This window comes from Oncorhynchus tshawytscha, linkage group LG01, assembly GCF_018296145.1.
Source record: "Oncorhynchus tshawytscha isolate Ot180627B linkage group LG01, Otsh_v2.0, whole genome shotgun sequence".
Classification (NCBI taxonomy): Eukaryota; Metazoa; Chordata; class Actinopteri; order Salmoniformes; family Salmonidae; genus Oncorhynchus; species Oncorhynchus tshawytscha.
Window position 1 is genome coordinate 11096935 of NC_056429.1, and position 27408 is coordinate 11124342.

At 44.1% G+C, this 27408-nt stretch overlaps 1 protein-coding gene across 1 annotated transcript; it reads left to right on the plus strand.

Annotated features, from left to right (window-relative positions):
* Nucleotides 1-4458: 4458 nt before the first annotated feature.
* Nucleotides 4459-18095, plus strand: LOC112216001 (tripartite motif-containing protein 16-like). The gene is made up of 6 exons (XM_042330519.1): nt 4459-6109; nt 6539-6634; nt 16159-16392; nt 16468-16627; nt 17108-17167; nt 17395-18095. The coding sequence occupies exons 1-6, from the start codon at nt 5528-5530 to the stop codon at nt 17916-17918; spliced, it is 1656 nt and encodes a 551-aa protein (XP_042186453.1). The 5' UTR covers nt 4459-5527; the 3' UTR covers nt 17919-18095.
* Nucleotides 18096-27408: the final 9313 nt, after the last annotated feature.

A 27408-nucleotide genomic window follows, 5' to 3' on the forward strand; every position in this document is an offset into this window, starting at 1 on the left:
CTGACATCATATTTATTAAGTACCACTGCATATGTTCAATTGGTCGGATTACCAGAATATAGTTCATTTCCCCCCACCTTCTGATGTTCCCAGAATCTCTGTTAACCAAGGGGTTTGCAAATGTAACATCAGTAGGGTAGAGAGAGGAAAAGGGGGGAGAGGTATTTATGACTGTCATAAACCTACCCCCAGACCAACGTCATGACAGTGGTCAGCAGGGAACTGCCTGAACAACAACCACATCAATAATACAATAGACCACAACAACCACATCAATACTAAAATAGATCACAACAACCACATCAATACTAGAATAGACCACAACAACCACATCAATACTAGAATAGACCACAACAACCACATCAATACTAAAATAGACCACAACAACAACATCAATACTAGAATAGACCACAACAACTATATCAATACTAGAATAGACCACATCCATACTAGACTAGACCACAACAACCACATGAATACTAGAATAGACCACAACAATACTAGACTAGACCAGTACAACCACATCAATACTAGAATAGACCACATCAATACCAGAATCGACCACATCAAAACCAGAATAGACCACAACAACCACATCAATACTAGAATAGACCACATAAACATAGGTACATACATACACTGTAACCAAATGTGAGACAGTTTGTGTGTGAGGTTGAGGTTGTGTTACCTTTCTTGGACCTGATGGTGAGGTTGAGGTTGTGTTACCTTTCTTGGACCAGAAGGTGAGGTTGAGGTTGTGTTACCTTTCTTGGACCTGACGATGAGGTTGTTGTAGACCATGTGTATGGCGATGAGCCTCAGCAGCACAGACATGAAGGGGATGAGGAAGCCCAGGTTGTTGGCCACTGACTGCTGGATGTAGGTGATACCCAGAAACACTACCGTCGACTTCAGGTTCACCAGCCAGAAGAACCTGAGAGGACAACATAACAACAAGGGTTGAGGGTGTGATGGAAGATGTTGTGTTCTGAAGAGAGATCCTTGAACTACATCTTCTCTCACTCTATCTTGGTCCGTGCAGATGACTGTGACCTCCTTCTCAGACCAATTGGCCGAACGCCAAGGTTATGTTCTGGAAGTTAAGATAGGAGGCATTGTGTGATAACAGCCAGTCAGCTGCAGGAACCAACCTTAAAACCTGTAAGGGATAGGGAAGAATACTGCCCCCTTTGGAGGAAGTGCGTGCCCATAGTAAACTGAAAAAAAATCTGTCCAAAATTGCTAATATATGCATATAATAATTATTATTGGATAGAAAACACTCTAAAGCTTCTAAAACCGTTTGAAATATGTCTGTAAGTATAGCAGAACTCACAGGGCAGCCATTCTCCCAAACGATTTCTCTCATCAGGAAAGTTGGGCCAACTTTGACGTCATCGCCCCCACCCTCCCCAACCAGCTATGGATCTGGGATCAGTTTCTATGTCTTCGGCGAGATGTCTTCTTTCAATAGGGCGTTTCATTGTGAAAATCCCGCGGTCTTTCACCCTTTGGCAGGCAAAAACCTTGGTGTCGCGAGAAAATACATGCAATCTCCTGCGCGCGTTGCGCTCGGACTGCCCTTTGTTCCATGAATCAGGACACGATGTCAGTTTGTCTGTTCGAGTTGAGAATTGTTTTGCACGTTTAGAACATCCTAAAGCTCGATTCTGCACTTAGTTTGACCAGTTTAGTCGACATATAATATGTCATTTTGAAGTTTTGATGCGCAACCCTCGAATTTTGGCTGCATTTCAGCCGGAATTTGTCGAGTTTGATAACACAAAGACACACGACTTGAAACCAAACGCTGTTTTTGGTAAGTATGACTCCTTCCACTACTTCTGATCGAAGACCATCAAAGGTAAGGGAATATTTATGTTGTAATTTTGTGTTTCTGTTGACTCCAACATAGCGGAGAAATATTGCTTATGTCTGAGCGCCGTCTCCGATTATTGAAAAATGAACGATTTCTGTAACGTTAAAAAGAAATATGACAAAGCGATTGCATTAAGAAGCAGTGTATCTTTCTAACTATATGTAGAACGTGTATATTTAGTCAAAGTTTATGATGTGTATTGCTGTTATCTGGCGTTATCTGGTGGAGTTATCATAATTTCTCCGGACATTTTTGTAGCATTTTTTGAACATGGCGTCAATGTAAACAGAGATTTATGGATATAAATTGCATATTATTGAAAAAAACATATGTACTGTGTAACATGTCCTATTACTGTCATCTGATGAAGATTTTCAAAAGGTTAGTGAATTATTTTTCTTTTAATCCTGCGTTTGTGATTGCATCTTTTGTTCGACAAAATGGCTATATATTGGCTGTGTCTTTGGTGGTGGTTTGACATAAATTTTCGCCGTAAAACATTTTGGAAATCTGACTCGCTGGGTAGATGAACAAGGTGTTTATCTTTCATTTGAGCTATTGGACTTGTTAATGTGTGGAGGTTAAGTATTTCTAAGAATATTTTTGCATTCTGTGCGCCACTTTTGAGTTGAGCGTGGGGGGGGGGTGCCCTAGGGGAACGTGGTAGCGTGAACAAGCTAAGAAGCATGCATATGTAGCTTGTTTGTGTAGCAGTATATATTAGGACTGAAGGGACCAACCTGGTAGAGCTTCTGACCAACCTGGTAGAGCTTCTGACCAACCTGCAGTGAGTGTGCAGAGTTTGTTGTAACCTCTCCGCTGGCCGAATCTTAAGTTCATTTACTAATTGACTTGATGAGTCCTTGATGGTAGTTTCCTTTACAAGGGGAAACTTTCTGGAATGAAATGCAGGCCCTGTGATCTCCACATGAATCTTGGCACCAATTACCAAATTGGCTAGTCATTGAGTATACTAAACATTAGGAACACCTCACTAATATTGAGATGCACTCCCCCATTTTGCTCTCAGAACAGCCTCAATTTGTCAGGGCATGGACTCTACAAGGTGTAGAAATGTTCCACAGGGATGCTGGCCCATGTTGACTCCAATGCTTCCCACAGTTGTAATTTGGGTGGTGGAACATTCCTGATATACACAGGAAACTGTTGAACATGAAAGACCCAGCAGCATTGCAGTTCTTGACACAAACCGGTGCACCTGCCTGGCACCTACTACCATACCCCGTTCAAAGGCACTTAAATATTTTGTCTAACCCATTCACCCCCTGAATGGTACACATACACAATCCATGTCTCAATTGTCTCAAGGCTTAAAAATCATTCGTTAACCTGTCTCCTCCCCTTCATCTACACTGATTGAAGTGGAATTAACAAGTGACATCAATAAGGGATCATAGTATTCACCTGGTCAGTCTATGTCATGTTCTTTATGTTTTGTACACTAAGTATATATCAACACAGAGATGGCCAAAAGATTCACAAAAATGTATATTTTTGCAAATACAAGATACTCAACAGACCAATGTATCAAACTAAAATAGAAAATACTTTTGTGGAGATTTATGTAGATAAAATACAAATACATACAGGTCAATACATTCGCTAGTACACACCTTCACTTCAACAACATTCTCAGTAACGTAAGAAAAACACGTTTTACTTTCTATGACTGTGATATTTGGTTGTTTATCTACCTTAGTTGAATGCACTGATGGTAAGACACTGGTATTACAGTAAGTCTCTGCTAAATAACTATTATATCAATGTAAAAATGAACAGTTGCAAACCACGATGGGTAATATTATTGTCCTTCTTGTGGGTGAGGAGCTCATTATTATAATACCCAGCATGCTTTTCAAGTGTTCCTTTTTTCACATTTTTATAATTTAGCAGACACTCTTATCAAACCATAGTGCCTTCAAACTTCTGATGCCAATGCAGGGGGCCCCAAAATTACAAACCCATATATAGAATTGTATAGAAACATATTTGTATTTTACAACAACATTTTTACAAATTACAGGTCTTTAAAGTATCTGGTTAAAAAATCCATAGGATTGCAGTTTAGGCCAGTAAACTACAAATGACAAAATACTCAAAAGTCATTGAAATTTGTATTTCAAAGACATAACAGAAATACTGTCCATCTGTGTCTCCACATTATCTTCTGTAACATGTTGAAGGGAATGCCTGCTGTTGGAACACTACTCCACCCTAAAGCCACTCCAATTAGGGACACATCCTAGTTAAGCAGTACACCTTGCTGCAGTCAGCTCTCTATGCCTGTTTGGTGAGCCACCATGCAGCTGGTGGGTCTCCAACCCAGCCACTATCTCAAAGACTACGGACCTCTTGAGGAATTCTTTTGATGTAGTTTTGATTGGTATGGTGGCCAAAGACATTTAATTTATAGTTTTGACTTAAACGGATACTTCAGGATTTTGGCAATGAAGCCTTTAATTTACTTCCCCAGTCAGATGAACTCGTGGATAACATTTTTATGTCTCTGTGTGCAGTTTTTAAGTGATTGCCCAGTGATTATGCTCTGAGGAGAGAGAGGTATTTATTTATTTTTATTTTGAAAGTGATTTGTTAAACATTTATTTTTAATAAAACTCCAGGACATTTACTGTTAAAAATGGTCCTTTGCCTCCAATGTCCTGGTGATGCTCTGAAAACACCCTGCAGACAGAGTATTCTACCACCACAATTACAAAATACACGTACAAAATACCATGAAAATTTCAATTGAATTTATCAAAAAACTAGAAAAATACTTGGATTTTGTCACATATTACAAAATGCTTTTGCAAGTAGCCGGCCCGAACAGCAACAACATTCTTAGTAACTGTTGCAAAACTATTGTTCTTGCTTGTTGACAGTGCTACTGTATGTTGTTATCTACCTTAGTTGAGCAAGTCACTCTGGATAAGCTAAATGACTAAAATGGAAATGGAAATGTGAAAAGTAACATTCAAAATTAACTGCAAAGCACACTGGGTATTATTATTGGCCTTGTTTCGGGGCAGAGCTCATTAGAATAATACTCAGCAGTGCTTTGCAATTGTTAATTTTTACATTTATGTTTTAGTCATTTAGCAGACGCTCTTATCCAAAGAGACTTAGATCATTGATCTTAAGACAGTTAGGTGAGACAACATATCACAATCGTATCAAGTACATTTTCCCTCAACAAAGTATTTATCAATATTTTTTATATTTATTTCATTTAACAAACACTCTTATCACACCATAGTGCTATCACACTTCTGATAACATTGCAGGGAGAAAGGGATTTAACGGTTCAGAAGAGGTGAACCGTTAAAAAACATGGTAAAGTATTTAGTATTTTGAAAATACAAAATGCGTTGGATCCCAGTGTAATTCAACTGACCAAATCCTCAAAAGTAATTCAAATACATATTTCAAATACATAAATACAAATCATCTCTGCCTACTACCCAATACTCTATTACACTTCCTTATCAAAGAAACCACAACCCCTGTAGATACAGAGTACACAGTCAAGTAGGAAGCCACTCCCTCTCCTCTGGTGTAGAGCTCAATGAAACAGAAAGTAATATATTTGACACTGCCATTGTTTAACCTACGAGAGAGAGCACCAAAATGGCAGAGAATCAGGAACTGTTCTGTTGCTCCATCTGTCTGGATCTACTGAAGGATCCGGTGACTACTGCCTGTGGACACAGTTACTGTATGGGCTGTATTAAAGAAAGCTGGGATCAGGATGATCTGAAAGGTGTCTACAGATGTCCCCAGTGCAGACAGACCTCTACCCCAAGACCTGTTCTGAAGAGAAACATTGTGCTGGCTGAAGTGGTGGAGAATCTGAAGAAGACAGGACTCCAGGCTGCTCCCCCTCCTGCTCTGTGCTATGCTGAACCTGGAGATGTGGCGTGTGATTTCTGCACTGGGTCCAGAAAACAGAAAGCCCTCATGTCCTGTCTGGCGTGTCTGGCCTCTTACTGTGAGACTCACCTCCAACTTCACTATGAATCTCTTGCTTTGAAGAAGCACAAGCTGGTCAAAGCCACCGCACAACTACAGGAGAAGATCTGCTCTCATCATGACAAACTGCTGGAGGTTTTCTGTCGTACCGATCAGCAGTGTATCTGTTATCAGTGTGTGATGGATGAACATAAAGGCCATGATACAGTGTCAGCTTCAGCAGAGAGGACTGAGAAACAGGTAAGACCAGAACAACTTGTTGGTGACTGTCTGACAAACAAAGAATTAAAGATACAGTAGGAACTAAGGATGTTTGAATATGAGATCATTCCAATTAAATTGATCCTCAGCAGAACAAATATGAACACAAACCTTGAATATATATATACGTTAACCCAGATTCTCCAAATGTATCACCATTTTCTAAAGTCAAACACTTATCATTCTAAATGCCCTTTTTTCAGTCCAAACTTCAGTCTAACCTCCTTCATACATGTAGGTATACAGTAAAACTATGATCATTCACATAGAAACATAATAAAATCACACTGCAAAGGGACCATCAATATTTTCGACCTTCCTCTCTATGGGCCCTATGTCACATCACTATACTATTGATCTACTGGACTAATAAAGTTTGATAGCTCATTGAAGAGTGATTCTCCACAGAGGCAGCTGGGGATGAGTCAGCAGAAGGTCCAGCAGAGATTCCAGGAGAGAGAGAAGGAGCTGAAGGAGCTCCAACAGGCTGTGGAGTCTCTCAAGGTGAGTGTTGTTGACAAGAGGAGACACACCATTTCACTTCTCTCCTCCAGTCAAAGAGAGAGGGAGAGAGACGGGCCCATCTCCAATCCCACTTACCCCACTGTTGGGAACAGGATGTCTTGACCCCTTTCAGAGAATAGACTGCTTATGAACCCGGGTCTACTGCAGGAGAATGCAATATCTTGAACATTACACCAAGAGGACATTCCCCATTGGGCTGTGGGCCAACACCGAATTTGAAGTCGCAGGCGGGGCTCTCTCATCATGTAACCATGACCGACTCATGTCCCCTATATATGAACATGGAGCCCTCTCTCGCAATTTTTCTTAATTCAAAGGGCTTTATTGGCATGGGAAACATATGTTTACATTGCCAAATCAAGTGAAATAGATAATCAACAAAAGTGAAATCAGAAATTAACAGTAAACATTACACTCACAAAAGTTTCAATGGTATAGAGACATTTCAAAAGTTATAATTCAAGTGCAAACAGAGTGAGCCGTGCGCCAGACTGAGTTCTGGAGGTGAAATGGAAATGAATGAGGGAGAGTTAAGTGAGGTAGAAGGTGTGGTGAAGACCTCAGAACCAGAGCCAATGGACATGATAAAGAAGAATCTGGTGCAGTAGGAGTTACATTGTTGGAGAAAGTGGATCCATACCTTTTGGCAGATCCTTGTGTGGTTTCAGGGTGGGTGTTAAAGGAGTTGGGTGCAGTTGAATCAGTGAAGGTAACCTGTAGTGAAATTGTGATATTTGTTTGAGTTTCTTCTGACTAGAGGGAGTGGGTGTTCTGTGTCATGCAACTTGGGTCAAGATCTGTTTCTTCCTTTGCTCTTAGGAACAGGGCACCATTGAAAGGAGTGATTTCTAGGGTAGTGTTAAGTGTGGAGCAATTGAAGTTGAGGATTCCTGGTGTTTGTGATGCCCGCCGTTTGGTGCGACGTGGTGCAACAGAGGAGTCACTGTCAGTCCTTTTGAGTGTTTACCCAACAAAGTCATGTCAGGATACATCAGTTATCCTGTTATAGGTTTTGTGCCAAATCCGCTGCCCTTTTTCAGGTGCAATGTTGATCGTCATGTTGCAGCAGTTTGTAGGAAGGAGATTCCAAGATGTGGGAAGTGTGCAGGAGGTCATGGAATAGAGGATTGTGTAGTTTTGGTGGAAAAAGTTGTGTGTAGGGGTGCCCTGTTGTTGGGGGTCGGAAGTGTCCAGTGAGAGAGAGGCAGGTTTAGGTGGCTAGAGTCAGAGTAGTGCAGAAGGTGTCGTATGCTGAGGCAGTGAAGAAAGTAGAGGAGGATGGGTCAAGGGTGAGGGATCCTGAGAGGATCCCTGTGAGTAGTAGATCTGTGCAGCACAGAGGGATAGGACAACGAGTGATATATGCTTCAGTAAGGTTGGCTTCTTAGCGTTCATAGCAATGGTTATCAACTGTACCGCAGAAATGGAATGTAAATCACAGAAAATATATGTTGTGGTGGCAGCTGCAGAGAAGTATTTGGGCATACGACCCTGAGTTACAGGCTGTGTTGAGTGGTGGTTTCCCGTCCTCCCAGGGTGTTGACATGGTGCATGTCTCTCTCTCTCATTCTATCCCTCTCATGGCAGTTGGTTGTGTGAGGGTCATGAGGAGGGCTGCTATTCTTTTTTCTTTTGGTTGTTGTGTTCTTTCTTTGATTTTTTTCAACAATTGCTTTGTTGGTGGAGCGTTTGTTTATTGGTTTCCACTGTTTATCATTTTGAGTTGAGGGGGGAGTAGGGGTAGTTTGTTTGAGGTTGGGCAGCGTGATGGCCGCGATGTCGTCAGCCGAGTGGGGGAAAAACGCTGTCGTTCGTAGTGGCTTCAGGTGCGTTCAGGAGAATAGTGTTTATTATGGACAAACAGATCCTTAAGGAGTTGCTTAGATTTGGTAAATTTGAGAGTGGTTTTCGTGTGCTCTCGGCTGGGTGCCAAGCATAATTCCTTAAACATGTTGTCTCCTTTCGTAAGCAAGTTTTGGTTTCTTAACAATGCAGAACAGCAGGTAAATGTCCACTTCAAGGTTAAGCAGGGGGATGGGTGGTACGCAGGGTTTGATAGCACATATTTTTCAGTGTTTTGAGTGTGTGGACTTAGGGTATAACGCTACCGCAGACAAGCCCGACCACCCGGCAGCGGGAGCTAGGACTCAGGGGGCGAAGGCTTGGTCTAGCTTTGCTATGGGACAGTCTACTGGAGGAAGTACCAGGGGGAAGAGAGTAGAGCAGGGCCAAGTGGTGGTGCGCAGGCAGCGGAGAGAAACAGTGGGGCGGGAGCTAGTGGGATGGTGGAGGTGAGGCGGGTTGCAGCTGGGCAACATGGGCAGAGGCAGGTTGCTGTAGTAATGGAGACTCCGGTGGGCTCATCCCAGGAAATATTTATTGCCTGCCATTGGGGAGGAGGCACTAATCAGGGAGGCAGACAGGGGAGGAGGAGGAGGAAGGTTTTGTGCCAATGGAGGAGGAGGAAGAGGTGGGGTGAGTAGGCGGGAGTGGAGGAGGAGGAGGCCTCGTTTTCAGGTGGCTCATTGGATCCAGAGCTGACAGCCAGTCAGGAGGAGGGCCCAGTATATATGGTGAGAGAACTTAAAAGGTTCCTGATGGAGACTAAAGTCTTATTTTATTGATCCTGGAAGGTTTTTAAGGTCAGTACAACTCGCGATGAAGGATGTGGGGTTTAGTGTCCTCTCACTCAGGATGTTGTATAGGCTAAGACAATGGGTCATGGGTGCTTAAAACCTCTTTGGGCTGAGATCCCGCTAACGGGATCGATATGACAACAGCCAGTGAAAGTGCAGGGTGCCAAATTGAAAACAACAGAAATCCCATAATTAAAATTCCTCAAACATACAAGTATTTTACACCATTTTAAATATACACTTCTTGTTAATCCCACCACAGTGTCCGATGTCAAAAAAGCTTTACGACGAAAGCAAACCAAACGATTATGTTAGGTCAGAGCCAAGTCACAGAAAAGCACAGCCATTTTTCCAGCCAAAGAGAGGAGTCACAAAAAGCAGAAATAGAGATAAATGAATCATTAACCTTTGATGATCTTCATCAGATGACACTCATAGGACTTCATGTTACACAATACATGTATGTTTTGTTCGATAAAGTTCATATTTATATAAACAAAATCTCATTATTACGTTCAGCAGTTCCAAAACATCCGGTGATTTTGCAGAGAGCCACATCAATTTATAGAAATACTTATCATGAACATTGATGGAAGATACAACTATTATGCACGGAATTATGGATACACTTCTCCTTAATGCAACCGCTTTGTCAGATTTCAAAAAAGCTTTACCGAAAAAGCACACCATGCAATAATGTGAGTACAGCGCTCAGAGACCAAAACAACCCAAACAGATATCCGCCATGTTGTGTTGTCAACAGAAGTCAGAAATAGCATTATAAATATTCACTTACCTTTGATGATCTTCATCAGAATGCACTCCCAGGAATCCCAGTTCCACAATAAATGTTTGTTTTGTTCGATAATGTCCAGCATTTATGTCCAAATACCTCCTTTTTTCCCGCGCGTTTAGCCCAGTAATCCAAATTCATGATGCGCGATCACTAGGTGCAGAGAAAAGTCAAAAATCTCCGTTACAGTCCGTAGAAACATGTCAAACGATGTATAGAATCAATCTTTAGGATGTTTTTAACATAAATCGTCAATAATGTTCCAACCGGAGAATTCCTATGTCTTCAGAAATGCAATGGAACTCAAGCTAACTCTCACGCGCGTGGCCAGCTCGTGGCTCTCTGGCAGACCTCTGACTCATTACCCTCTCTTTCGCCCCCACTTCACAGTAGAAGCATCAAACAAGGTTCTAAAGACTGTTGACATCTAGTGGAAGCCTTAGGAAGTGCAATTTGACCCCATAGACACTGTGCATTCGATAGGGAATGAGTTGAAAAACTACAAACCTCAGATTTCCCACTTCCTGGTTGGATTCTTTCTCAGGTTTTTGTCTGCCATATGAATTCTGTTATACTCACAGACATCATTCAAACAGTTTTAGAAACTTCAGAGTGTTTTCTATCCAAATCTACTAATAATATGCATATATTAGTTTACTCTGGGCACCTTATTCATCCAAGCTACTCAATACTGCCCCCAGCCATAACAAGTTAAGAATCAGCTTAAATGTATATATATTTTTCTGGCATGGTGGATTATGGGCTTCTCTACTGGTTTCTGATTGTGGTGTTTTCCCTCCCACCTCTCATGGAGATTTCAAGGTTAGACTTCCTTAACATGAACAATGGCAGAGCCTGCGGGAATGTAAATGTGATTTTTTTTTGCAAAAGACACAGTGATGTGATTAATGAAGTGTATTGGGGTGTCTGGTGGAAGGGGCACAGGTTCTGGAGTGGCAGGTAGCCTAGTAGTTAGAGCGTTGGACTAGTAACTGAAAGGTTGCAAGATCAAATCACTGAGATGATAAGGTAAAAGTCTGTCATTCTGCCCCTGAACAAGGCAGTTAACCCACTGTTCCTAGGCTGTCCTTGAAAATAAGAATTAGTTCTTATTGCCTATTGACTTGCCTAGTTTTAAAAAAAGGTTCTGAGCCATGGCACAAATCTTAGTGCAAGTGTAGCAAAATAGGTGTGTAAGGGTAGGTTGTTAGTGGTTAGAGCCAAAATCAATTAACTTGTCTTTGCTTTCATAAATGTGTATGTACCTAGTACAGGGCTCAGTTCTCTGTTTCACCAGGGCCCAGGCAGGTGTCCTATCGGAAATTGCATGTAATGCTCTGACAAGATACCACTTTTTCTCAAGATTCCAAGGCTTTTGCGATAGGTGGGGACAGCAGAAGGGGGCGTTTGAGTCTCTTGGTCAGTTGTAGGACGTAGGGAAATCCCAGATTCTGGTTTTCTATCAGCAGTATACAGATTTTTCCTCTTCAGAAGCCAGGAGAGTACTGGGGGAGCTTGAGCGGTTCATAAGTGAGGTGGAGGCTGAGCTGGTGGGGCAGGGTAGGCTGGGGCAGGAAAATTATCTATCTGAACTACGTAGGGACCTAAGGGATTTATTTTCAGATGAAAGCAAAAGGAGTACTTGTAGGAGCTAGATTTTCTATGTTGAGAGAGATGGACGCTCTCAGCTATTTTGGGTTGGAAGACAGTGACGAAACTAAAACAAATCCATTGTTTACATTTATCTGATGGGCATGCAACTTCTGTTGTGGGGGAGATGAGGGAGCCTGTCGCAGAAAAATCAAATTGACATTTCCCTGGCCTTTCACAGACAAGCCCGAGACCACCCCATGTTGCGTGAGTTCGTTGGGGTGGGTGAACTGCTGCTAAGCTGTAAACAGGCGGCTTTGACTCTCCTGCCCAAAAAAGGGGATTTGAGCGACTTAAAGAACTGGAGGCCTGTGGCATTGCTATGTGTGGACTATAAGGTCTTTGCCAAGATCCTCGCTAACAGATGTTGTGGAAATTCTTACACAGGGACACTCAAAGTCAATCTTAAATAAACATCCTTTATTTTTCAGCACCCTGGAGAGGTTCCAACCAACTCAATGCACCACAGACAAGTTATATTTGCATGATTTAGCATAATTAATGAATCATTACCGTTTTGTTTCATTCATGTGAACGACCAACACTGGTTCATAACATGTGAAAGACCAATACCTCACAAGACTTCTTCTCTCTAAGCTGAGACCTTGAAACTGAGATACCTTTCGTTCTCAAAACAAGGTCTGGGCGTACTGCCAAATTGCAGTTCCTGATAGTAAGGATTTGTTCACTCAGCCACTTGCATGAACACAGAAATTGGTTTTTAGAACAGCACATGAATAGAACACAGAAATGTGTTATAAGAGCACAAACATTCAAATGTCCATCACACAGACTCAAGTCCCACCTGGACTATTGTACACAAGGACCAAACGTACCATGTACCAGGACACTCAATAACAGGCAATCTGTTCATAATCAGGAGAAAGCCTTTGATAGGGTGGACCATGAATATCTGTTCACTGTGCTGTTTTTGGTTGTGGGGAGAATTTTGTGGCCTGTTTTTAATTTTGTGGCCTTTATGGACCTGCTAAGCTGGAGGCTACAGGGAGTGTGGGAGCCAGGCATAGGTTTGGGGACAGTCATGGCAGTGTCAGCATACGTTGATGACGTCTGTGTTGGTTAGGGATGAGCAGGACCTACGACCCTGGAGAATAGTTTAAAACCTCTTGCGACGAGCAATCCTGGATCCGGGATCGTAATCATAGCCTCAAACGAATTAGCATAATGCAGCGGACATAAATACCCCTAGAAACTTTTCCTATTCATGAAAATCGCAAATGAAATGAAATAAATATATTCAAACACAAGCTTAGCCTTTTGTTAACAACACTGTCATCTCAGATTTTCAAAATATGCGTTACAGCCAACGCTAGACAAGCATTTGTGTAAGTTTATCATGGCATAATGCTATGCTAGGCTCTGCTGGCAGCAGGCAACATTCAAAATGAACTCCTAATAATATCGACAGAAAGACGGCTAACGTTCTTTAGGATCCATCCTCAAGGTGTTTTTAACATATATATTCGATAATATATCCGTCGAGGCAATTGGTTTCTCATAAGAAGCGATTGGAAAAATGGCTACCTCAGTATTTTACGCAAGATTTTCTGCGGGAGACACCATGTGACCACTTGCTATATATGGTCCCTTACGGCTATTCTTCAATGAAAATGCGTAAAAAGACGTCACAATGCTGTAGACACCTTGGGGAACACATGGAAAACGTAAGCTCATTCGTAGCTCATTCACAGCCATATAAGGAGTCATTGGCATGAGGCGGTTTTAAAAAATGCGGCACTTCCTGGTTGGATTTTTATCTGGGTTTTGCCTGTAACATCAGTTCTGTGGCACTCACAGACAATATCTTTGCAGTTTTGGAAACGTCTTTCCAAAGCTGTCAATTATATGCATAGTCGAGCATCTTTTCGTGACAAAATATTGTGTTTAAAACGGGAACGTTTTTCATCCAAACTTTTTAATAGTGCCCCCCTAATGCATAACTGGTTTTAAGGGTGTACGAGGGGGCGTCTTCTGCTTAGGTAAACTGGGGCAAGAATGAGACTCTGTTATGTGGGGCATGGAGGGACAGGGCACCTCCGCAGCTTCCAGGGGGGTGGCAGTGGGGCTGTGAGTGACTCAAGATGCTTGGGATGTAACTGGGCTCAGAGGGGTGGGTTAGGAAGAACTGGGAAGGAGTGTCACAAGCGGTGGTGTTGAGGCTGACGAAGTGGAGGTGGCTCCTCTCCAAAGTGTCATACATAGGGAGGGTGCTGATCATCAACAACATGGCATCATCCTATGGCATAAATTGGCCATTCTCAACCCCCTGGCGCAAGTTAGTGAATTTTTTCAGGTCGGGGCATCACTGGCTGAGGGAGGCGGTGCTGTACCTGCCTGTTCAGGAGGGTGGACAAGGCCTGGTGGACCTGGAGAGCGCAGGTGCTACTGTACCGTACGGAGGTGGGTTAGATGGTACCAACATGTGCTCTGTCGAGGAGGGCTTGTGGTTTGGTGCTGGATCAGCAGCTGTTCATCATGAGGCCAAAGAGACTCAATACAGCAGGGGTCTCATTTCTATGCTGCAGTACTGAGGGCCTGGAAGATGCTGAGGCCCACACGAGAGGGAGGTGTGGCGCCTGGACCGTGGGTATAGGAGGAGCACATCTTCCACAACCCACTGATCCCGTTGAGGTCTGCTCATTTAGCCACCCTGCAGGGACCTTTAATCTCTCTAGGGGGTGTGGGATGCCACCGTCCCACCTGGCCAACATCCAGTGAAATTGCAGAGCGCCAAATTCAAAAACAGAAATAGTCATTATAAAAATTATTTAAAAATACAAGTGTTATACATTGGCTTAAATATTAACTTCTTGTTAATCCAACCGAGGTGTCAGATTTCAAAAGGGCTTCACGGCAAAAGCATACCATGCGATTATCTGAGAACAGCGCCCAGCAGACAAATCATTACAAACAGTTACCACCACCCAAGTAGAGGAGTTACACAAGTCAGAAATAGTGATAAAATGTATCACTCACCTTTGATGATCTTCCTATGGTTGCACTCACAAGACTCCCATTTACTCAATAAATGTTTGTTTTGTTCGATAAAGTCCCTGTCTATATCCAAAAACCTCATTTTGTTCGCTCGTTTTGTTCAGTAATCCCACAGGCTCAGAGGCAGTCACAACAGACAGATGAAAAATCTGAAAAGTATCAGTAAAGTTCGTAGAAACATGTCAAACGATGTTTATAATCAATCCTCAGGTTGTTTTTAGTCATAATAATCAATAATATTTCAACAGGACAATAGCTTTGTCAATATAAAAGGAAAACAAGAAAGGCATGCTCTCGGTCGTGCGCATGAAAAACCTCTGGGACACTGAATGCTCCACTCATTTAAAGTGGTCTTACTCCCTCATTTTTCAGAATACAAGCCTGAAACAATTTCTAAAGACTGTTGACATCTAGTGGAAGCAATAGGAAGTGCAATTTGAGTCCTATGTCAATGGATACTGTAATGGCATTCAATACTTCCTGAATGGGTTTTTTGCCTGCCATATCAGTTATGTTATACTCACAGACATTATTTTAACAGTTCTGGAAAGTTTAAAGTGTTTTCTATCCAAATCTACCAAGTAAATGCATATCCTCTGGGCCTGAGTAGCAGGCAGTTTACCTTGGGCACGCTTTTTCATCTGGAGGTGAAAATAGTGCCCCCTACTCTAGTGAGGTTAATGGGAACAGGTTTGTACATCAGGCGGGAAACAGTGAGGAGGGGTCTGGAGCAGCCTGAGGAAGGGCCACAAACATATTCACAACTGCAAGTGACAGTAGAGCCTGGGGGAGTTTGAGGAGGCGCTGGGTAAGGTGCTGTACACCCTCAGTGTCAAGGTTAGACACATCAGGAGCCTAGCAGGAGTGAAGGGGCATCAGTGGCAGGGGATTGTGGGGGATGAGTGCATGGCAGGGTATAGGTGGAAGGTCTGTAAGGTTCCAGTGCTGGAACGGTTGGGGGTCCTCCAGTGGGGGCTATTACATGGAGCCCTGGACACCAATAGCTGGTTGGCTTGGATTGACTTGGGTGTTGGGGAGGGGTGTCTGTTTTCTGCAATGGCAGACTGTTTATCTTTTTTTTGTGTTGCCAGGGTAATGCCATTACTGTTGATGCCTTAGTGTTGAGATTGAGTTTTACAAAATGATCAAGAGTGTGGAGATGTTTCAGGAGGTATGGGGGCTCAGGGGGGCTGTCTGTATGGCTGGAGAGGAGGGGTTGGATGTACGGTTGGAACGTGGTGCTGGATGGTGTATTGTACTGTGACATTGGGTACTGTATAATGTGATTGTGTGGAGGTTGTGGTGGCACAAAATGTGCTTTTAGGAGGGGTTTTTGTAATGAGGATGGCTCATTAAAGTAAGACAAGTCAGTTCTGTCTCTCTCTCTCTCCCTCTCAACCTCTCAACAGTGCTCTGCACAGGCAGCAGTGGAGGACAATGATCAGATCTTCACTGAGCTGATCCGCTCCATTGAGAGAAGGCGCTCTGAGGTGAAGAAGCTGATCAGAGCCCAAGAGAAGGCTCAGGTGAGTCAAGCTGAAGGACTCCTGGAGCAACTGAAGCAGGAGATAGCTGAGCTGAGGAAGAGAAGCACTGAGCTGGAGCAGCTCTCACACACAGAGGATCACATCCATTTCCTCCAGGTAACTAAACTGCCTTGATACATGTGATACATCATTATTTTTTTGTCATATATATATCTCTGTCCCTCTCTCCAGAGTTATCAGTCTCTCGCCAGTATCAGTGTATCTTCAGACTTACCCAGCATCGTTGTCTGTCCTCATCAGTACTTTAGAGATGTGAGTAAGACTGTGTCTGAACTGAGAGAGAAAGTAGAAGACTTCCTTAAAGGAGAATGGACCAAGATCTCCACTACAGGTGTGTTGAAATTCTACTACAATACTAAGTCCTGTAAATCCAAACGGTAGTGCAATAAAAGGTCCTACAGCCATCACCTTAGACATGTGGAATATCAAATCAAATTGTATTTCTCACATGCGATGAATACAACAGGTGTAGACCTTAGTGTGAAATGCTTACTTACAACCCTTAACCAACAACGCAGTTGAAGAAATATGTGGTTAAGAAAACATTTACTAAATTAAATAAATAAATAACTAAAATAAAATAAAAAGTAACACAATAAAATAACAATACCGAGGCTATATACAGGGGGTACCGGGACCGAGTCGATGTGCGGGGGTCAGGTTAATCAAGATAATTTATACAATGGCCGGGTGGCTGTTTGGTTAATTGGTCAGCAGTCTTATGGCTTGGGGGTAGAAGCTGTTAAGGAGCCTTGAATATGGTATGATGATAACATTCCTTCTTTCTGTCAATGTGTTTGTGTGTCTGTAGTGAATATAGTGGATGTTGTACTGCCTCCAGAGCCCAAGACCAGGGAACAGTTCTTACAATGTGAGTTTTTTTATTCTGAAGTATCTAACCGTTTCTTTTTACTGACACTCCTAACAATCCCTGTGGAAATGTATAGCAATAGTAGATCTAATCAAAGACTGGGTATCTATCTGACTTCTCTGATTTGATCTCTGCTCTGCTCTAGTCAAAGACAGGGTAGATACTGTATCTGACATAACTTATTGTTCTAACTCCCCTCATTGGTCTCTGCTCTTCTCTTCTCCCAGATTCCTGTCAGCTCACACTGGACCCAAACACAGCACACACACGCCTCTCTCTGTCTAAAGGGAACAGAAAGGTGACCTATACAGGCCAAGTCCAACCATATCCTGATCATCCAGACAGATTCACAAATGACTTGATGGTGCTGTGTAGAGAGGGTCTGTCTGGACGCTGTTACTGGGAGGTGGAGTGGAGTGGGCTGTGTGTTATTACAGCAGTCTCATATAAAGACATCAGCAGAACAAGGAGAAGTAATACATTTGGACTCAATGACAAGTCCTGGAGTTTACACTACTATAGTGATGGTTATTGGTTCAGACACAATAGTGTTAGGATGAAAGTACCAGGCGTTCAGTCCTCCAGAGTAGGAGTGTACCTGGATCACAAGGCAGGTACTCTGTCCTTCTACAGTGTCTCTGACACAATGACCCTCATCCACAGAGTCCAGACCACATTCACTCAGCTCCTCTATCCTGGGTTTTCTATCAATTGTATTTTCTCTGGTACTGCTGAGCTGGTTAAACTGTAGTAAGGGCCCATTTACTAAATTAATTAAAATTATTCAAATGCAAAGTTTTCATCTTGTACATCAAAATTCTATCCTGTGTTTTGTCTCTATGGTACTGCTGAGCTGGTTAAACTGTAGTAGGGTCCACATAGATACTAGTCATGCTGGTGTAGTCTATAGCTGAGCTGGTTAAACTGTAGTAGGGTCCACATAGATACTAGTCATGCTGGTGTAGTCTATAGCTGAGCTGGTTAAACTGTAGTAGGGTCCACATAGATACTAGTCATGCTGGTGTAGTCTATAGCTGAGCTGGTTAAACTGTAGTAGGGTCCACATAGATACTAGTCATGCTGGTGTTTTCTATAGCTGAGCTGGTTAAACTGTAGTAGGGTCCACATAGATACTAGTCATGCTGGTGTAGTCTATAGCTGAGCTGGTTAAACTGTAGTAGGGTCCACATAGATACTAGTCATGCTGGTGTAGTCTGTAGCTGAGCTGGTTAAACTGTTGTAGGGTCCACATAGATACTAGTCATGCTGGTGTAGTCTATAGCTGAGCTGGTTAAACTGTAGTAGGGTCCACATAGATACTAGTCATGCTGGTGTAGTCTATAGCTGAGCTGGTTAAACTGTAGTAGGGTCCACATAGATACTAGTCATACTGGTGTAGTCTATAGCTGAGCTGGTTAAACTGTTGTAGGGTCCACATAGATACTAGTCATGCTGGTGTAGTCTATAGCTGAGCTGGTTAAACTGTAGTAGGGTCCACATAGATACTAGTCATGCTGGTGTAGTCTATAGCTGAGCTGGTTAAACTGTAGTAGGGTCCACATAGATACTAGTCATGCTGGTGTAGTCTGTAGCTGAGCTGGTTAAACTGTAGTAGGGTCCACATAGATACTAGTCATGCTGGTGTAGTCTATAGCTGAGCTGGTTAAACTGTAGTAGGGTCCACATAGGTACTAGTCATGCTGGTGTAGTCTATAGCTGAGCTGGTTAAACTGTAGTAGGGTCCACATATATACTAGTCATGCTGGTGTAGTCTATAGCTGAGCTGGTTAAACTGTAGTAGGGTCCACATAGATACTAGTCATGCTGGTGTAGTCTATAGCTGAGCTGGTTAAACTGTAGTAGGGTCCACATAGGTACTAGTCATGCTGGTGGTGATGGTCCCCAGATGTGATGATCCATTCTGCTCTGTTTTTCTTTACAACATATACATTTTTGACTGATTTGATCTTCAGAGATTTCATGCATTAAAATACAATGTTTAAATCTTGCATTTTATTGTATTTTTTAAAATAATTTGTTCTTATTAACTAAGTCAGTTAATAAGAATAAATTCTTGCTTACAACGACGGCCTACCCCGGCCAAACCCTCCCCTACCCCAGCCAAACCCTCCCCTACCCCAGCCAAACCCTCCCCTACCAACCCCTCCCCTAACTCGGACGACGCTGGGCCAATTGTGCACAGCCCTATGGGACTCCCGATCACGGCCGGCTGTGATACATCTCGGGATCGAACCTGGGTCTGTAGTGACACCTTTGACCGCTGCGCCACTCGGTAGGCAATCTCTATGTAGTTTTCCTCTGTGGCTTGGAACAGATAGTAACTCAACTATATTGCCTGGTTTTCCAGACACAGATTAATCCTAAAAAGAATGTTCAATATAGATGTCCAGTAAACAGGCCCTAAATTTGGCATATTTTATGCTCCCATACTGCTCAGTCAAGCAGTGTTAAAACTGTCCAGAAGGTGGTGCTCTTGACAAAACAACAAAAACAGCAGATGCTGTACGTATTCAAATGTTGCCTATTTCTGTAGACAGGCTGGACACATCAAGAGTTAGAGTTAGGGGAGGGTTTGGCCGGCCGGGATATCCTTGTCCCATCGCTCTGTAGCAACTCCTGTGGCGGGCTATGCACATGCACTCTGACACGGTCACCAGGTATATGATGTTTCCTCCGCCATAAAATATATATTTTTTGTGGATGGGTATAATTTGTATGTATAAAATAGTCATATTTAAAATGACTAAATCTGGGATTTTTTTAATACATTTGTTTAAATTTGTCACGACTTCATCCAAAGTCGATGCCTCTCCTTGTTCGGGCGGTGTTCGGCAGGCGACGTCGCCGGTCTTCTAGCCATCGCCGATCCATTTTTCATTTGTTTTGTCTCGTTTTCACACACCTGGTTCTCATTTCCCTCATTATGTGTTGTGTATTTAACCCTCTGTTTTCCCCCCCATGTCTTTGTGTGGTATTGTTTATTCTGTGTTCATGTATGCGCACGTTAGGCTGGTTTATGTTCAACCCGTATTTTGTATTTCATGATTGTTTGTGCCATGTGCTTTTGGTTCGCCAAAATAAAAGGCTCCTTGTTGCTACCAACTATCTGCTCTCCTGCGCCTGACTTTCCTACAGTCCTTAATGCATACCTTGACAGAATACCACACCACCTACGGAGTCAGCAGGAGCAGGTACCTATGGTAGCGGAGTCGAGGAGCGCGTCCATGAGCACACTGCGTTCACGGCGGGTGAAAGTCTGTTCCACCCGAGGCAGGGAACGAGGAGCGCCCAGGAGTTCTCACTGGAATTTCAGACCTTGGCCGCCAGAGCGGGATGGAGCGACAGGGCCCTCATCGACCACTACCGTCGCAGCCTACGCGAGGATGTCCGTCGGGAGTTGGCCTGCAGGGATACCACTCTTACCTTCGACCAGCTGGTGGACATGTCCATTCGGTTGGATGCCCTGCTGGTCACCCGCAGACGTCCAGAGAGGACTCTGTTGATTCCCGTTCCCAACACCACCGCTCCGGTGCCTATGGAGCTGGGAGGTGCTGGGCACAGGGAGACCGGAAGAGAGGCTTTCAAGTGTACCATCTGTGGCCGCAGAGGTCACACTGCTGGTCGGTGCCGTGTTGGTTCCTCTAGGGTTCGAGGCAGCAGGCAGGGCACTCTGGCGTCACCCCAGGTGAGAAGGCACCATTCTCACCCAGAGCCCTCTTTTACACATGTGGTTTTGTTTGTCACTTTTCCTGAGTTTTCCCCGCATTCCAAGCATAAGGCACTCGTCGATTCAGGCGCGGCTGTGAATTTATTGACAGATCATTTGCCCATAGTCTAGGGATCCCCATCGTTCCCGTGGATGTGCCCTTCCCCGTTCACGCCTTAGATAGTCGACCATTAGGGTCAGGGTTGATTAGGGAGGTCACAGTTCCTTTGGGCATGGTGATGCAGGGGGTTATACGGAGAGAATTAGCCTCTTCCTTATTGACTCTCCTGCATTTCCCGTGGTGCTGGGCCTACCCTGGATAGCTTGTCATAACCCCACTGTTTCTTGGCCACAGAGGGCTCTCACGGGGTGGTCGCGGGAGTGCTTAGGTGTTTAGGAGTTTCCGTTGGTGCTACTACGGTGGAGAGTCCAGAACAGGTCTCCACCGTGCGCATTCCCCCTGAATATGCCGATTTGGCTCTCACCTTCTCCAAAAAGAAGGCGACTAAATTACCACCTCATCGGCGGGGCGATTGTGCGATCGATCTCTTGGTAGACGCTGCACTTCCCAGGAGTCACATGTATCCCCTCTCACAGGCGGAGACGTAGGCTATGGAAACATATGAATCCCTGCATCAGGGATACATTCGGTCCTCCACTTCACCCGCCTTCTCGAGTTGATTTTTTGTGAAGAAGGAGGGAGGTCTGCGCCCGTGTATTGACTATCGTGGTCTGAATCAGATCACGGTGAGGTATAGTTACCCGCTACCACTCATAGCCTCTGCGACAGAGTCAATGCACGGGGCGCGCTTCTTCACCAAACTAGATCTCAGGAGCGCTTATAACCTGGTGCGTATCCGGGAGGGAGATGAGTGGAAGACGGTTTTGTCACTGGAATTTCATAATTACTATTAATTATACATTAATTAAATCACTCAGTCTATTTTATAAGAATTTGTAAGATTCCTATTTGCATAAAATAGACAGAGACCAGTCTTATCAAAATTAGATAGTAGTATTTATTCTCGGAGCGCGCTGCCATGTAACCACGAACAACAGTTTATATACAAAATACACTGCTCAAAAAAATAAAGGGAACACTTAAACAACACAATGTAACTCCAAGTCAATCACACTTCTGTGAAATCAAACTGTCCACTTAGGAAGCAACACTGATTGACAATAAATTTCACATGCTGTTGTGCAAATGGAATAGACAACAGGTGGAAATTATAGGCAATTAGCAAGACACCCTCAATAAAGGAGTGGTTCTGCAGGTGGGGACCACAGACCACTTCTTAGTTCCTATGCTTCCTGGCTGATGTTTTGGTCACTTTTGAATGCTGGCGGTGCTTTCACTCTAGTGGTAGCATGAGACGGAGTCTACAACCCACACAAGTGGCTCAGGTAGTGCAGCTCATCCAGGATGGAACATCAATGCGAGCTGTGGCAAGAAGGTTTGCTGTGTCTGTCAGCGTAGTGTCCAGAGCATGGAGGCGCTACCAGGAGACAGGCCAGTACATCAGGAGATGTGGAGGAGGCCGTAGGAGGGCAACAACTCAGCAGCAGGACCGCTACCTCCGCCTTTGTGCAAGGAGGAGCAGGAGGAGCACTGCCAGAGCCCTGCAAAATTACCTCCAGCAGGCCACAAATGTGCATGTGTCTGCTCAAACGGTCAGAAACAGACTCCATGAGGGTGGTATGAGGGCCCAACATCCACAGATGGGGGTTGTGCTTACAGCCCAACACCGTGCAGGATGTTTGGCATTTGCCAGAGAACACCAAGATTGGCAAATTCACCACTGGCGCCCTGTGCTCTTCACAGATTTGTATTTTTTTTTTTTTATTTCACCTTTATTTAACCAGGTAGGCTAGTTGAGAACAAGTTCTCATTTACAACTGCGACCTGGCCAAGATAAAGCATAGCAGTGTGAGCAGACAACACAGAGTTACACATGGAATAAACAAATTAACAAGTCAATAACACAGTAGAAAACAAAGGGGGAGTCTATATACAATGTACAATGTGTGCAAAAGGCATGAGGAGGTAGACGAATAGTTACAATTTTGCAGATTAACACTGGAGTGATATATGATCAGATGGTCATGTACAGGTAGAGATATTGGTGTGCAAAAGAGCAGAAAAGTATATAAATAAAAACAGTATGGGGATGAGGTAGGTGAAAATGGGTGGGCTATTTACCAATAGACTATGTACAGCTGCAGCGATCGGTTAGCTGCTCAGATAGCTGATGTTTGAAGTTGGTGAGGGTGATAAAAGTCTCCAACTTCAGCGATTTTTGCAATTCGTTCCAGTCACAGGCAGCAGAGTACTGGAACGAAAGGCGGCCAAATGAGGTGTTGGCTTTAGGGATGATCAGTGAGATACACCTGCTGGAGCGCGTGCTACGGATGGGTGTTGCCATCGTGACCAGTGAACTGAGATAAGGCGGAGCTTTACCTAGCATGGACTTGTAGATGACCTGGAGCCAGTGGGTCTGGCGACGAATATGTAGCGAGGGCCAGCCGACTAGAGCATACAAGTCGCAGTGGTGGGTGGTATAAGGTGCTTTAGTGACAAAACGGATGGCACTGTGATATACTGCATCCAGTTTGCTGAGTAGAGTGTTGGAAGCCATTTTGTAGATGACATCGCCGAAGTCGAGGATTGGTAGGATAGTCAGTTTTACTAGGGTAAGCTTGGCGGCGTGAGTGAAGGAGGCTTTGTTGCGGAATAGAAAGCCGACTCTTGATTTGATTTTTGATTGGAGGTGTTTGATATGAGTCTGGAAGGAGAGTTTGCAGTCTAGCCAGACACCTAGGTACTTATAGATGTCCACATATTCAAGGTCGGAACCATCCAGGGTGGTGATGCTAGTCGGGCATGCGGGTGCAGGCAGCGATCGGTTGAAAAGCATGCATTTGGTTTTACTAGCGTTTAAGAGGAGTTGGAGGCCACGGAAGGAGTGTTGTATGGCATTGAAGCTTGTTTGGAGGTTAGATAGCACAGTGTCCAATGACGGGCCGAAAGTATATAGAATGGTGTCGTCTGCGTAGAGGTGGATCAGGGAATCGCCCGCAGCAAGAGCAACATCATTGATATACACAGAGAAAAGAGTCGGCCCGAGAATTGAACCCTGTGGTACCCCCATAGAGACTGCCAGAGGACCGGACAGCATGCCCTCCGATTTGACACACTGAACTCTGTCTGCAAAGTAATTGGTGAACCAGGCAAGGCAGTCATCCGAAAAACCGAGGCTACTGAGTCTGCCGATGAGAATATGGTGATTGACCGAGTCGAAAGCCTTGGCAAGGTCGATGAAGACGGCTGCACAGTACTGTCTTTTATCGATGGCGGTTATGATATCGTTTAGTACCTTGAGTGTGGCTGAGGTGCACCCGTGACCGGCTCGGAAGCCAGATTGCACAGCGGAGAAGGTACGGTGGGATTCGAGATGGTCAGTGACCTGTTTGTTGACTTGGCTTTCGAAGACCTTAGATAGGCAGGGCAGGATGGATATAGGTCTGTAACAGTTTGGGTCCAGGGTGTCTCCCCATTTGAAGAGGGGGATGACTGCGGCAGCTTTCAATCCTTGGGGATCTCAGACGATATGAAAGAGAGGTTGAACAGGCTGGTAATAGGGGTTGCGACAATGGCGGCGGATAGTTTCAGAAATAGGGGGTCCAGATTGTCAAGCCCAGCTGATTTGTACGGGTCCAGGTTTTGCAGCTCTTTCAGAACATCTGCTATCTGGATTTGGGTAAAGGAGAACTTGGAGAGGCTTGGGCGAGGAGCTGCCGGGGGAGGAGCTGTTGGCCGAGGTTGGAGTAGCCAGGCGGAAGGCATGGCCAGCCGTTGAGAAATGCTTATTGAAGTTTTCGATAATCATGGATTTATCGGTGGTGACCGTGTTACCTAGCCTCAGTGCAGTGGGCAGCTGGGAGGAGGTGCTCTTGTTCTCCATGGACTTCACAGTGTCCCAGAACTTTTTGGAGTTGGAGCTACAGGATGCAAACTTCTGCCTGAAGAAGCTGGCCTTAGCTTTCCTGACTGACTGCGTGTATTGGTTCCGGACTTCCCTGAACAGTTGCATATCACTGGGACTATTCGATGCTATTGCAGTCCGCCACAGGATGTTTTTGTGCTGGTCGAGGGCAGTCAGGTCTGGGGTGAACCAAGGACTGTATCTGTTCTTAGTTCTGCATTTTTTGAACGGAGCATGCTTATCTAAAATGGTGAGGAAGTTACTTTTAAAGAATGACCAGGCATCCTCAACTGACGGGATGAGGTTGATGTCCTTCCAGGATACACGGGCCAGGTCGATTAGAAAGGCCTGCTCACAGAAGTGTTTTAGGGAGCGTTTGACCGTGATGAGGGGTGGTCGTTTGACTGCGGCTCCGTAGCGGATACAGGCAATGAGGCAGTGATCGCTGAGATCCTGGTTGAAGACAGCAGAGGTGTATTTGGAGGGCCAGTTGGTCAGGATGACGTCTATGAGGGTGCCCTTGTTTACAGAGTTAGGGTTGTACCTGGTGGCTTCCTTGATGATTTGTGTGAGATTGAGGGCATCTAGCTTAGATTGTAGGACTGGCGGGGTGTTAAGCATATCCCAGTTTAGGTCACCTAACAGAACAGATCTAACAGATCTATCTTGACGGAAGATGTTATAGTTGGGTATGGAAATCTCTGAATTTTTGGTGGCCTTCCTGAGCCAGGATTCAGACACAGCAAGGACATCAGGGTTAGCAGAGTGTGCTAGAGCAGTGAGTAAAACAAACTTAGGGAGGAGGCTTCTGATGTTGACATGCATGAAACCAAGGCTTTTACGATCACAGAAGTCAGCAAATGAGGGAGCCTGGGGACATGCAGGGCCTGGGTTTACCTCCACATCACCCGCGGAACAGAGAAGGAGTAGTATGAGGGTGCGGCTAAAGGCTATCAAAACTGGTGAAGATGAAAGCAGGTTCACACTGAGCACGTGACAGAGTCTGGAGACGCCGTGGAGAACGTTCTGCTGCCTGCAACATCCTCCAGCATGACCGGTTTGCTCGCCAGAGGCAGCCTGACTGCCATTAGGTACCGAGATGAGATCCTCAGACCCCTTGTGAGACCATATGCTGGTGCGGTTGGCCCTGGGTTCCTCCTAATGCAAGACAATGCTAGACCTCATGTGGCTGGAGTGTGTCAGCAGTTCCTGCAAGAGGAAGACATTGATGCTATGGACTGGCCCGCCCATTCCCCAGACCTGTATCCAATTGAGCACATCTGGGACATCATGTCTCGCTCCATCCACCAACGCCACGTTGCACCACAGCCTGTCCAGGAGTTGGCGGATGCTTTAGTCCAGGTCTGGGAGGAGATCCCTCAGGAGACCATCCGCCACCTCATCAGGAGCATGCCCCGGCGTTGTAGGGAGGTCATACAGGCACGTGGAGGCCACACACACTACTGAGCCTCATTTTGACTTGTTTTAAGGACATTACATCAAAGTTTGATCAGCCTGTAGTGTGGTTTTCCACTTTAATTTTGAGTGTGACTCCAAATCCAGACCTCCATGGGTTGATAAATTTGATTTCCATTGATCATTTTTGTGTGGTTTTGCTGTCAGCACATTCAACTATGTAAAGAAAAAAGTATTTAATAAGAATATTTCATTCATTCAGATCTAGGATGTGTTATTTTAGTGTTCCCTTTATTTTTTTGAGCAGTGCATGACGTCATTGGTTGTAGAATGAATCTCCTCCTCTCTACCAAGACAAAGCAGGTTTAAAAGTTATTTCCGACCTACTAGCACACACACATGACACACAATATAACTGAAATAACTCTTGACCCCTCACCATTATCCATCACCACTTAGCTGACAGTTCCAGTTAACGGAAAACCTGGGAAAGCATTCACTGCCTTATCTAAACATCCAAATCAAATCAAATGTATTTGTCACATACACATGGTTAGCAGATGTTAAAAACCTGCTGGGGCTAGGGGGGCACAAGGAGTTCCCTAAAGGGAACACCCCCTCCCATTCAGCTGAAAAAAATATTCTTTAGAAATCCAACACAGCAAATGAAAGAAACATCTGTGTCCGATTTTTAAAATGTTTTACAGCGAAAACACAACATATATTTATTTTAGATGACCACCAAATTCAAAGACACACACAGCCATTTTTCACAGTCACAAAAGCATAAATATAGATAAAATGAATCACTAACCTTTGATTATCCCCATCAGATGACACTCATAGGACATCATGTTATACATGTATTGTGTGTTTTGTTCGATAATGTGCATATATATATATATATATAAAAAATCTCAGTTTACATTGGCGCTTTACGTGCAGTAAAGATTCCAAAACATCCGGTGATTTTGCAGAAATACTCACAATAAACATTGTTAAAAGATGTGTTTTTCACAGAATTAAAGATAAACGTATCCTCTATGCAACCGCTGTGTCAGATTTTTTTTTAAACTTTACGGAAAAAGAATAATCTGAGAAAGGCGCTCAGA

Excerpts from the sequence above, each read along its gene's own strand:
- LOC112216001 (XM_042330519.1), top strand. The coding sequence starts at position 5,528 with ATGGCAGAGAATCAGGAACTGTTCTGTTGCTCCATCTGTCTGGATCTA. Across the intron at positions 6,110-6,538 it reads CAGAGAGGACTGAGAAACAG|AGGCAGCTGGGGATGAGTCA; the intron begins GTAAGACCAGAA and ends GATTCTCCACAG. Across the intron at positions 16,393-16,467 it reads ATCACATCCATTTCCTCCAG|AGTTATCAGTCTCTCGCCAG; the intron begins GTAACTAAACTG and ends CCCTCTCTCCAG.